Source organism: Bombus huntii, chromosome 6 (genome assembly GCF_024542735.1).
Source record: "Bombus huntii isolate Logan2020A chromosome 6, iyBomHunt1.1, whole genome shotgun sequence".
NCBI classification, from domain to species: domain Eukaryota; kingdom Metazoa; phylum Arthropoda; class Insecta; order Hymenoptera; family Apidae; genus Bombus; species Bombus huntii.
Window position 1 is genome coordinate 3807527 of NC_066243.1, and position 14121 is coordinate 3821647.

The 14121-nt window shown below is 35.6% G+C and overlaps 1 protein-coding gene across 3 annotated transcripts in view; it reads left to right on the forward strand.

Moving 5' to 3' along the window:
• LOC126866592 (uridine phosphorylase 1) overlaps positions 1 to 8015 on the forward strand; it is a 46733-nt gene extending 38718 nt beyond the window's left edge. For all 3 annotated transcript variants that reach the window (XM_050620401.1, XM_050620399.1, XM_050620400.1), the window contains exons 3-6: positions 1554 to 1715; positions 4640 to 4825; positions 5183 to 5515; positions 5676 to 8015. In XM_050620401.1, coding sequence (XP_050476358.1) covers positions 1554 to 1715; positions 4640 to 4825; positions 5183 to 5515; positions 5676 to 5858 — 864 coding nt within the window. In that variant the 3' untranslated portion in view covers positions 5859 to 8015. The remainder of the gene's footprint in view (positions 1 to 1553; positions 1716 to 4639; positions 4826 to 5182; positions 5516 to 5675) is intronic.
• Positions 8016 to 14121: the final 6106 nt, after the last annotated feature.

Sequence of the window (14121 nt, forward strand, 5' to 3'; positions counted from 1 at the left end):
GCGTGCTTCGGCTACACAGACAGCGGCGGTAATCCTCGAGGTATTATTTCGTACGTTGCTCGGCAACTGTTGTACACTGTCGAATTCTATGTTCCATTTAGAGAAAAGAGCAATTCCACTGTTGCAAATTACAAACAGCGTCGGAGGAACGTGCCCCGTTGGTTTTGTTTGAGTAATTCGACGTTGGAAATCATTTTTTAACTCCTCGATGCTCCATTCTGTTTTATATATTTGATTATATTCGTTATAATTATATTTGCATATTTGATTGAAAATTTGTATTTTTCTCCGTAATAACAAAATGTAATTCTTTTAGATTTTTGCAAGCTACGTCTGCCAGCTATAGCACTGTAACACAGCTATAGCAGCTTGTGAGCTACGCATGGAAAAATATTTTCCATCAGCTTTCTTAAAGCACCTGTCCTTTCCAACTCCTGCACCTGTACCGGATGTGACAATTGCGCGATACAGGCGTACAGTGATTCACGGAAGTATCCCGGTGTTTGTTAATTTGCTCCAAAGCTGAGCAAAGTAAATTAATGAGCAAAGTAAAATAAAAGATTAATTTTTGTTACTTGTAATACCTGATACGTTAATGTGTTAAAATTTATGGTACAAAATGAACGTTTGTATAGGATATTTGAAGTCCATAATCTACGTGAAGCACCTAAGTTTCTTTCGTTAAAAATAAAACTCTTTAGAACTGACTACACATAGCCTGAAGCTCAGATGAAAGCATCGTGGAAGCAGAAATGCTACATATTTTTAATTGAATATGACACGAGAAAGAGCATTATCGTGGGATACTATAAGAGGGAAATATTTCTCCATACCTCACGGCTATAAAACACAATACAGTACGATAGAATTCCATTTATTTGAACTTGATAGGGAGCAGACGTAATAAAAGTTCGTTGATTCTTTCTATTTATCACTTCCCATTCGAATAATATGAATTAATATTCAAATTAGTGGATCCAGTTAAACGGGCATTAACTATGTTTCAATAAATACAGTTTAGATGAATGAAGGGAGAGAATTGGAACCACTGCAACAGATTTATCTGTGGATAACGTACTTAAAATATTAAACTGGATAGATGCGATTAAAGAATGTTCGTAGAAAGCACTGTACGTGGCAAAATTGAGAAATGTTGATTTTCTGTTGGAAAATTCTACGTACCAATGAGAATGCCGTAGTATTTAACTTAAATTTTATTTTTTAAATAATTTCAGTGCAATTTCCCTTTCTAAATAGTTATTAACAACGCTGAAAGATAGTGTAACAGCTTCACCTCTATAGAAAATGATATAGCTGCTAATAGATATTGGTTAATGGCCTTTTTACTTTTGTAATGGAACATCGTGCTTTCTTTACAAATAAGAAGTGGCGCATACAGGCTTTTATACAGATACACTTTTCTTCTTCATGAAATTGGATCGTGTCAATGCAGAAGATTCCTTTTCCTTCTGAAAAGCTTGTCTCCTGCCACTTGCAATGTATTCAACAAGCGTTCTTCAATTATGTAATTAATTCTATAACTCTGTTTACAGTTCGTGTGCATGGGAGGAACACCAAAGCGTATGGAAGATTTTGCTCACTTCATAATGAAGGAAATAGGTCACAAGCTTCCGGCAGGCACGACACTTCTTGATATTAGCCAGTATTCATATCGTTATTCTATGTATAAAGTCGGACCAGTCCTTTCTATTAGCGTGAGTATACTTGACATTGCGTTTATTTTTCGAAAATTATTCCTTTAGGAATGTTTCATATTCACGAGACTACGGATTTTCATGTATTTGTGGGCAATTTTAAGCTGCAAATATGCATTAATATACATTGTAAAATAATACATATACATAATAACAGATACATAAAATATCCAAAGTAGAATATTTGTTATAATATTTATTAGGCGAAGCCTAATATTCGCTTACAAGTAATTTATGAATAATTAATGAAGATAGCAAATCGCTGGAAATACGTCACGCCTTATCGTACGTTATTTTTTGTTTTTACTTCAAATCACGTTTTTCAGGTTTAAATATCGTCTTTGCATCGTGAGTTACAGTAAACAACGTAAATCAAGAATTGTTAAGATCTGTTAAAATTGTGTATTTACACAATCGTGCGATCCGAATTTAATTAAATTGGAACGCTTCAGCGTCTCTCGAGGGCAGAACAGGACGTAGGTGAAATTGAAAAGCTTATTGAAACTGAATGAAATATGCCTTCACCCTATTTGCTCGCGGTTAACTTGCATTCGATTTAATCAGAATTGTATGTCCAAGATTAGATAGAACATGCATACGACCAGTTTGTGATAAAATAATGAGAGAACGTTGAACAACGAATGTTGAAGATTATTTTCTATAGGCTGGAAGGCAGCTACTTTCGAACAAATTTATCCAATTGATGCAGTAAATAGCAACATTTATCGTGAGATAAATGCCAGAATTGCCTGATTTTAAATTACCTGGAATATATCTCACTTTGTGGAAAATACAAATTAAATCACTTTTCAAAAGATAATTGGGACATAACAAAATTAAATGAAGTACATAGAAGTGTTAAAAATTATTTCCCAAATAGTACAGAATTCTGTGCTTTTGCTCAAGTTTACGATATTAGTATAGTTGCATAATTAATAATTTGGCCAGTGATGTGTTCAAAATTATTCTGAAAATAATGCAGAATATTTTATTTCAATTTAATTTTCTGATATTAATATATTCAGATGTTACACGATTGATGTGTATGTATATATGTATGTATTGTTGAAAAGTGCTAGAAGCGAGATAAAACAAAAAATATTCTATGACCTTGGTAATATAAAGAAATATTTCATTAATTAAATTTCTTATCCCAATGGCCTCACTTATTGTAACGCATCTACGATATTACTCTTTTTACTTTTGTGGAGTATCACGATTCCATTAAATCCTCAATTTTGCATGTTTAAACAAATTGATAAGCAGTATTTCTGCTTAATTAGATATATATCTTCGATAATAATCGATACAACATTTTTTACTTCGTTTTATCTGCTCCATCCAATTACTTTCTTCAAAGGAGCCATTTCTTTTCAGGTTTTATATTAGAGAAAGTGTACAGTTTTAGCTTTAAATCACATTCTAATTATAAACGAGGCATAAGCTTTGCATAATTGCGATAACAGTTTCTGGTTTCAACGATGCTTTAAAAGCGAATTAATCGAAATTGGATAGTTTTAACTTTGAAGTAAATTGCTTGAAGAGAACAAGCCTCTTTCCTGTTTAACGCAAAATAAGAAAGAACACTGCAATAATTTATAATTATATTTGATACTTTGTGAACTTTATAAGCTTTATCCGGGTACGTTATTTCAGTTGCTCTCAATCTAATTATGCTTTCTGTTATTCTTAACAGAACAGAGAAGATATTAATATGTCTTATTTCTCGTTTCGACTTCATATTAAAGTTTTCCTTAAAACATAAAAGTATTCTTACTTGTTAAAACAAGGTACACGTCAGAGCGTAATAATTCAGAGATCGTAGCTGAGCTAATTGACTCCTTAATTAACTCACTCTGTCGAAAGTCTGTAAGGAGATTTCTGAGAAAGAGCCTTTGGCAAATAATAGTTGCGTGAGTATTGTACTTGCTAATCAAATGGTTGAATTGTTATGAAATTCTTATCCATCTCGCAAATAAGAAAAAGAAGAAAATTCTCTAAGACTGATTACAATTATCAATGCAAACGTAGCTAATATTAAAAAACTAGAACCGAAACGTTTACTCGGTTCACCGCTTTATTTTAAGAGTGCTTTTCTCAGGGAAGCTTCTTAATTATTGGCACGAATAAAAAACGAATAGTTAGAAATTTCATAGCTAAAAATTCCAAACTAGATACGACATATGCGTTTCGTTCGACGAATAACCGTAATAGTAAGTCGTAATAGGAATCATTGGTCAGCAACAAGTCACACGTTCGAGCGTAAAGCAACATCGAGATTCCAGTAGAAGGGAGAACGTCTAGTCGAGCTTTCCACGATAATCATACACGCTTCTCTTCTCCCGTGGGTTTCTCCATGCACCAGTTACTCGGCTGGTGGAGCAAACTATTTTTTATCGACGCTTTGTGCAAATCATCCGTGTGACGCGACAACACGTCAAACGACGCGAGAAACACAAAAGAAGTTGCGTAGCCATAGAGAAGTTCATCCTCGCAAGTGGTGCGAAAAGAAGTTGCGCCACTTTATCGCGTTACGATGACTGGACGGCAAAGTTCAGAACTTTTTCATTCTTTTCAGCGTTTTAAATTTAGAAGACCGTCTAAAAGAGGATCTAGGGAACATACAGAAATTTGCTCCATCGGAGGCTACAAAATATCCTACGGTCGTCCTCGATCGCGTCGTATTAAAATCTTCCTGTCGTTAAAATCAAAAAATCAACGAAAACCAATGGGATATCGCCTCGCTGGATATTTAAACGTCCTTGTTCGCATTTTCACCGACCATACGCGGTCTAAGTACCTGCCATAAATTGTTCCAACTCTGAGTAACGCTATGTGGCATCGACGATTCTTAAAAATATGAACATAAACACAAGAGAAAAGAATATCGTCGATAGGAGGAATATAGGAAATTTTCTGTTTAGCATGGAATGGGCATGCCGTCGGTTGGAATTTTGCTTCACGAAATGATCAAGCTGATGTACCACGCGAAGGTGAAGGATCCGATATTCTTCAGGATTGGTACTTGTGGTGGGATCGGCCTTGAAGGCGGTACCGTGGTAATTTCCGAGGAAGCGGTCGATGGAATGCTGAAGTCGTACTTGGAAGTGGTAAGAAGTTCTTGTGGAATCCGGCATCTGGCCATTCCGATAGTTCTTGCTTTCTTTTCCCCTGTTCTTAGCTTTGCAATCCTCACGCTTCGATCAAGTGAATGACTCGTCGTGTCTTGGTTGAAACGCGTTGTTCAAACTTCCAATCTTTTCCAAAGAATAGATGGCTATTAAAAATGATCTATAATTCCATCAACGACTAATTAACAACTAATAGCAAAATTTCAAGTAGCAACTAATTTCATTAACGATTACATTAAAAGTTGCTTGATCGTAGATTGTTCGAACGAGTAGGAAATCTATTTTTTTATAAAGTTGCGTCCACCTCTGACTGTTCCTTTTTATTTTTGTTTTTAGCCTGTGCTCGGCAAGGTGGTGAGGAGGCCTGCTAAGTTAGACCGACAACTAGCTCGCGATCTAAAGGCCCTAGCACACCGTGATGATCCTTATGACACCGTAATCGGTAAAACAATGTGTACCGACGACTTCTACGAAGGACAGGGGCGTATGGACGGTGCGTTCTGTGAATTCACGGAGAACGATAAGATGGATTACTTGAACAAGTTGCACAAAGCTGGCGTAGTGAATATAGAGATGGAGAGTTTATCGTTTGGAGCACTCACACATCTAGCGGGCATTAAGTCTGCTGTCGTCTGCGTAACATTGCTAGATCGATTCAAAGGCGATCAGGTAGATTTTCATCATTTTTATACTTAGAATGCATCGTTGGAGATTTATAAAATTTCCATGAAAAATTACGAATTGGTCGACGCGATATACATATGCTGGTAGTTTCAGCGTTAGGATCTGTTATTGATCGTTTGTACTAAATTGACCATTGTCTATGTAGGTGCTGGCACCGAAAGAAGTCCTGAATGAATGGCAAATAAGACCGCAACAATTAGTCGCACGCTATATAACGAGATATCTTCAACGAAAAGGCCGCCTCTCCTTAGATGGCCACGGATCAATGTGTGTGAAAAGCCCGCGCCGGTTCAAACTGGTGCAACAGGAATCTGAAAACTACGATTAAATTCGAGACGGCCCGAGACTAAAGGAATTGCCACGAAAATCTGTTATGGAGTTTGTTAACAGATGAATGTACTGTTAAAATACAATGGAAAAGCACGCATTAGTTGATTCTACCAACGATTAGCTTATTGATCGGGCGTCGTTTCACTTCTTTATATACATTCAAGTCACAAATATTATTGTTAGTAAGGAAAAAAAGAAAGAAAGATGTTCCTTCTTATTTTTTTTTATGAATTAAACTATTATTTAATTCTTTTTTGTGTGTAGATTTTACGTACAAAGTATTTCTTGGAAAGAGTTTACATAGAAAAGTAAAATCTCGATTACCATATACGTTGTGAACATACTTTTGTAAATCTTGTGTATTTAATTATCAATGTCGAGTTATTAATGAAATTTGACGTATAAAACGAACTGTTATTTCACATATTACGCTGTTACTTCAGCGTCGTAAAAAGTTTCTTAATGTGTTTTTTTGGTATTACGTCATTTTCTAAGTTTCTAACACTGCGTACCTATGTGTCGTTGTAGTATTTAATGTAAAATTTGTAAGTTGCACTTAAGTTTCACGATAGTTACGGAGTAAAAGCTCAAAGAGTCACAAACCTCATCAGTTTCGCTGCACATTATGGTGCTGTGATCCAAGTACAAAGCAGCAAGGTATTTAAAAAAATAATTACCAAAGTACATCATGTACGTTCGTAATGACCACACTTGGCCACATATCTATTGTCTGTGTATTTTCTGAAAGTTTTATTTCAGACTGCGATTATAATTATATGCGAAGACATATGAAGAAGTTTAACATTTATCGACCAAGAGAACTTTACGTTTTAATTACGAAAATATCATGTAAATCTTGACAAATTTTGTACACGATGTGCTGAAGTTCTACAACGGATCTATGAATGGTTTATTGTAGTCCTGTGGTGCTCGCAGTTTTATTAGTTATGAAATTGATTAAGTACGAAACTGCAAATTCCTTTAGCTATGTTTTAAGGACGTATGAAATATCTTACTCGATAATGTTAAGATTCTGTGTATTAGTAGTTGATTAGAAATCTAGCAGCACATTCCACATAGTTAAATAAAAGCATGCTTTCGTTCAGCTGACGTTTGTGATGCGATTGAGGTTCTTTTACATATATGTATACCATATATTATGGGCGTATATATAAAAACAACCTCGGCATTCAGGATTCAATCGAGACTGGATTAAGAATTCAAAAATAAAAAGAAACAGATATAGTAACGAAATTCCCGTCATTATTTTCGTTTTATTCTTTGGAACTTTGCTTCCTAGTGCCAAACAATACATTTGAAGAATAATTTATTTTAATAAAATTCTTAATCCTGTTTCAACGTTATAACTAGTTGAAGTTCTATGACTAATAAACACGTTAAAATAGTTGGTCACAAACCAGTTACGATTATCTCAACGCAAGAAAAAGGCAGATACGGAGACTCCGTAAGAAGTTTAAATAGAAAAATAAATGTAGTTAACGTTTTTAATTAGTAGCTATATTCGCAAGAATTCCATGTTATATATATTTTTAAGGTGTGTATGTGTTTTTGTATTAATATAAATTTGTTGATCGAAGGATATGTCGACTCTTGTTCTGGAATAAAAGTAAGAAGTCGGCAAATTAAACTAGATATTTATGAAACATCTAAAAGTAATCAATCACTGCATTATTATATACTATTGTAACGATGATTTTTAAAGGTTTGCTATAAACCTAAAATATCTTATTTTCTGGAAACAAGAGTTTAGTATTAGGCTTTAGTAGTATCATAAGTTTTCATTGCTTTTATACGTACGAAATATTTTGTCAACGGAAATATAACATAATGGGAATTATTTTCGATTTTTTGAAGTGATGGAATGAAGAATAGGAAATATTCAAAGATTTTTAGTCTGCGTTCTCATGAACTCTGGATTCTCTAAATGTGTTCAACGAAAAACATTTCTGGAACGGACAAACCTTACATTTCTTGTAAATGTTTGACGAAAGCTTATTTTTGTCTAAACTTTTAACATCATGAAAAGTTGGATGAATTTTTTATGCAAAAACACTACCACGCGCTAAATGTACCGAATTTTAAGTAAATCATGTCAAGTAGATTATATCAGCTAATAAATGTATTGTTCATGGTGTTCGTTCTTTTATAAATTTATATATGGTTGTAGTAAAATTAATTTTATGTTTTTTATTTAATTACTGTTGCAGCAAGCTATGTATTTTAAAGCCATAAAAATCTTAGAAAGATTAAAATTTTCTTTTTATACTACTTTTGAACTAGATTGACATCGTTCAAACGATCGAACGCTAATGTTCGCTGATTGGGGAAAAGAAACTAACGCATTAGCACTTGTAACATTGTATCACACGGTACGCACAATTCCCCGTTTAATGTTTATCGTATAACTTTGCATAAGAGTTCGTCGTAATTGTTAAATAAAAATTGTTGGTGTTACGATTATAGTTCAGCCTCGAGGTTGCACACGGCGGTGCTTCGGTATGTTAATTATATTTTTGTGATTGCCGATTCCCATGTTGTATCGTGTTTACTATATCGTAGCTAGCAATGTTATATAATTATACGATACACCTCCATTGACGTTGTTGAGCGCCGAATGTAAAAATTGACCTCCGTAATATTAAATTGGCGGAGAATAAGCGACAGAACTTGAAATCGAATTTGTTTCAACGCGTTTATTCCTGTTCGATCGTCCGCGTAATCAAATAACGATCAGCGTTGACGCTGACTGACCTTAGCGCGATTAATGATTTGCAAGAAAAAAAATCGAAATCCAGATAGACAAAATTTATCAATCGACGTATGAAGTGTCTTGAATCGATTTCAATGTTCTGCCAACAGCCTAAACTATATACAGATACATAATTTAGGAAAATAGATCTTACAGAGTTGAAATTATCCTTTTATTCGATAGTAGCGAACCAAGTGACTTGTACAAAAGCATTTTCTTCCTCGTTTCACGCGTGCACGCGCACGTAAGCATTTTTTATAACGATGTCCAGTCGATTACTTGCAGTTCTGTAACACGGACAGATCCGATCGATGTCGACTTTTGGCTTTTCAAGGATTAACCGCGTTATCTGTCGCAGTTTCGCGTTGACGTTTCGCGAACATTATGGTTCGCTTTTCCAAGGGATAACGCGATTGACTGTGTAAAGCGAGAGGCACGACGTGCATCGTGAACCATCGTGAAAGCTTAAAATCTAAAATTGGATTGATTGAATATATTTCGAAACTATGGTATCTCGAGTTGCCTACATTAGAGATTAATGGGAATAAGTTGAGTTTACACTATTACTTGTATGTTTTTGTTTTCTATAAACAACGACATATCTGTGATGCGTATTAAGAAATTAATGAGAAGTATTACGAGGAGTACCAAATGTTATTATACATACACGTATTCAACTTAAAAAATGACTTTTCTCAGTCGTATACACATGCCTATGACATATTGTCGATACTTATTGTCTATTTATTAATATCCTACTATTTCATGAGAAATAGTACTACCATTTCGTGAGAAATTCTTCACTGTTATATCGCTATCTTTTAACATTATCAAATTACTACTTAATCGATGCAACATCGACGAGAAAGGTGTTTAGCGTAAGTTCATTAATATTATTCAGCTATCGCTGTCCTTTCACTGTGAACGTATTTATTTATATGCAACACTATTTATGATATAACTAATCTGTCTTCTTTTTTTAGAGATCAATTACTCTGACAGATGGATTATATATATATATATATAATTATATATATATATTATATAATATTATATATATATATATATATATATATATATATATATATATATATATATATATATATATATATATATACATAACATTATTTATTGTGCACTATGTTATAAAAGGACAATAAAAAAGGAATTAATACCATGCAGTGTCTTTTATAGAGTCTTAATTCTCAAGTTATTATTTTAAATCTAAAAGATATCTGTAAGCGCAATTTTCATTTTAATTGGATTAACAAAATTAAGGAGCGTGTCTTTTGAAAAGTACAAGAACTTAGCCAAAGTTGTTTTATTTTCTTTTTTTTTTTTTTTGTACACCTTATAACCAAGTGAAAAGAATGTAAATGTCTTTGGTACTACATTGAACGATACGTGTTTTACAGACGCCTGTCCGTGATTCTTTAATCCTGCTATATCCTTTGAATCATTTTTTCATTTGATCGTGTCTGTTTATCGGAATGTTTCTTACGATCGAGGGAAACACCAGTGAGGATCGTTACTGATATACGTAATTTTTCGTTTCAGTTTTGTGTTAAAGTCTTTCTTAGAAGATTTAAGACCTTCTGCTCGCTGAAGCAAAAACCAGATTGCAGCATTTATATCCGAGGGACGACAGTTAACGAACAGTTCTTTGCGGAAATTAACGTTGTTACGCCACGAGGCTTACCACAGGCTGTATTTTCTAACCGTCGCTCGCGGTCCTACAGCGTCGCAGGCAGACCGTCTTATCTGCCCGCCGGATCATATACAATGTATCGACGAGAGTGTCACGACCGGCATACTTCAAATCCGACGGAATGACGATAGAGATAAAGATGTGGCGGCACTCGGCGACAATGTATATCGCTGAAGTGCCTAATGAACCATCAACATCCCAACGGTCCTTCCACCGAAGGTTCTAGAAGAAAGAGCACGTGGCAACGATCGCGGACGCCTAGCAAATGCATGGACGGTGGGGATGTTGAGGGATGACAAAAGAAAGTAATCGGATCCGATCGAAAGTAAAATCATAAGAGTCAGTCTTAGAAAGTCACGCCTAGAGTTCGGAAGTAGATTGTAAAGTGTATTGATGTTAGAAAAAAAAATAAAGTTTTCTTTTTTTATTTTTTTACCTCAAATTCCTTTTTTATTTTGTTATTTTACGTGACAAGAGCATAGTTGTCGTCAAGCAGCGAGCTCTAGAAACCTCGATTTTTGACCGTTACGTTTTTCACACAAGAAGAGGCATACGTGATCATAGGCGCGAGCGGTGGCGTGACCCGAGCATAGTGGGGGTCGTCTTCCAAATGAGACAAAGGAATAATCGAAGGGCGATCAGTTCCTTCTGACGAGTCTAACGTGACACTTCGACAAATCTGACGAGCAAACGAATTTATCTAGAGATATCGCAAAGTCGAGTCAAATTTCTGTAACATATTCATCATATTATTGTAAAATATATTATTCTATGTTAACCTGTTAATACAGTGTTACATTCATTAAACCACCTCTGTTATCTTAACCGAAACAGGGGAACGACTATTTCGCGGCGTCGATTAACATAATCGTAGCGAGAATTTACGCCTCTCGCTGACGCGTTTTCCTAGCGACCGCGTCTCTCCGCGAACAGTCGTAACAAACGTAAGTTTTGAGATTCATCGTATTATTAATTTCAATTACTCGTAAATAATAAATCATCGTATTCCTAACGATACCGTTATGATGTCGATAATGACGTAATATGTAGAACCGGAAATACAAAAATATTATGCCAGGAAACATTTATTCAAATATAAAGTATCGAATAAAATATGAAATTATTTCATTTGATAGTTAAGCAATAAAAACGTATGCAGGAAGATCGTTCATGTAAATTAATGTATTAAAGTATTTGAAAATATCTAACTAAATATTTTATTAGAATTATGTGCAAGCTTGTTACGTGCGTGTTGCGCAAGATTCTATGCGAGCAACAGATAACGAATAAAAATAAGCAGTCAAATTTTATTCGCTACTAACCAGAAAATATTCAATCGAACAGGTATTTATCAGAGTAAGAAGTTATTCTTGTGAAAATTTATTACAGACAAAAATGTAATCGTGCAATTTATTCGAATACAATTATGTCTTATGTATATATATTTATGTGTCACATGAAGGATAGACGTGGTACTAGATAGTAACATTAGCTTTTGTAACTAACTTTTTTTAAATTCCACATTAGAAAGTTTATCGTTCTTTGGTAAGTTACTCGTTTGATAAATTAACCCTTTGCACTTCTATGTCAAGTGTGACTCGACATCAGTTTTTATCTCAGGAGCTCCTTTCTCGATTCCAACTCGACATTCTTTCTGTCTCATCATTTTTTTGTGCAACGTGCGAAAGAAAGGCAGGATTGCATCCTGGAAATTGTTTCAACATATATCGTACACTTAAAAATTACAAAATACAACAATAGTGTGAATAAAACTGGTATTTAAGTGAATTTGTTTCTTCCTTTATTTGCTCAAATTGTCTTGTTTTTGAGTTGAAGTAAATAGTAAGTTTTCAAATAAAACACTTAAAAGCGTTGGCAGTTGCTGGTAACGAAATTGAAATAAAATTCCGACTGCGGATGTTTAATAGTAAAAACCGTATCTGTGAAAAATTCAGTGAAAATAAACGATCGTTCGTGTTCTTATTCGAACAATTCTGCAATCGTTATTCAAATAAATAATAAAAATAAATTTGTAAGATTAAATTAAAATAATTCGTTACGAATAGCAAACGATAATCCCACGGATAAACTCATGAAATTTATTCCAATCATGATCTTACCCTTTTTTTTTTTATATTTTACATGGAGGAAATCCGCACGGACGCCAGGCCGCTTCTGGGGAAAGCGGCGTGGTAGTGTCGGACTCCAACCGACCAAAACCTCCACGATAACCGTCCCGGCTGCGATCGAGAGAGGCCCGGGAACCGTTGCGTGCGTCGCAACGGGGCCTCCCCCGCGCGCTTAATACCACCGCTGATGGAGCGGTGTGTAATCATTATCACACCGCCTCGTCGCCGGAGCCGCCGTGCCAGGCAGCACGGTCCCCCTATCGGATTGCTTGGCGACCCCGAGGCGCTCAGCCGCCAAGCATCCAAGCCCGAACCCCACGAGGGGGGGGGGGGGTGGCAGGCTCGGCCCTGCTTAACTTTCCTGATCTGATCGGAACGAGTGCATTCAGCGTGGCCAGGGCGTTGCAAAAAAAGAACCTTTTTTTTACGTGGGGAAATCTTCATCCACACTTTATCTCATCGCACGGAGCGGGACAAGGGTGTCGGATTTTTATCGGCTGAAACCCCACGGGCGGGGCTAGGTATAGTCAGCACGAGTGAGTGACCGAAATCTCCGGGGGTACTTCCCAAACACTCCTAGAAAGCACAACAACATAATAGGCAAGGGGGGGGGGCGGGAAACCCCCTTGCCCGTTGTATAATACTTCTAAGATGATATTTGGTTTTCCACCTTTGCAAATATGCCCAGGAGTGGTTTCGAACGCGCGACATCTTACTACCGCATACGCCCTTTACGAGCATAGCTAGCGAACCCGCCGAGTATTTACTAGTTATTGACTCATTAATATGTCCATCGAGTTGTCCTTATACCAGAGTCTTCAGTGTTGCTACAACGGACACGTGTTTTGCAGCTGATGACCCAAGATGGTCACCTAAACCTCAAAATATAGAATAATAGAAAATATAGAATATATAGAATAGAAGATATAGAATAAATATTTTTCGTTTGAGGCTTTGTTTTCGAGAAAATCGACTTTAAATTTTCTCTCGGTACGCGTGCACTTTATCACGTCTCGTTATAACGGATCTCACTGTAGATCGTTGTCTGGATAGAAAAATTAAAAAAAAAAAAAAAAAAGAAAAAAAACTTTTTTTTTACTTGGAGGGAACTTTCATAGGCACCCGCGCTCTCCGGGGAGAGTATTCTAGTCGAAAAGACAATAGCAAGTGAAAATATGATCTGTGACGGCGATTTATATGAAAATATTGATGAATATTGACTATCTCTACCAACGGTTACTCGAGGGTGAAGTTGGGAAGCTTTTCCCGTGTTTTATAGCAATGAGCAATAACCCTAAGAAACTGCTCGACTTTTAAAATATTTGTAACAATGGACTGTAAAAAATGCTAAATTTTATGGCGGTTCCTGAGGATTATCATGGGCCTGAGTTGATATGTCTTGAGAGCTGGTGGCTATCTTGATCGAGGGATGGATTATTTTATGAGAAGATTCCAGGTCTAACAGCTGTTATTATTTGTTATTACTGATTTTGTTTGTCATCTGACCTTGACATAGTCTTTTCTTTGTACTGATCGCATTTATTTTAAGAATAACTAACATATTTTGTCGGGCGGTCAAAATGACTGCTCACGGTAGGCAAGGCAGAGTATAAATTGCCCTGAGAAAATAAAAGAGCAAACTAAAATTAAATAT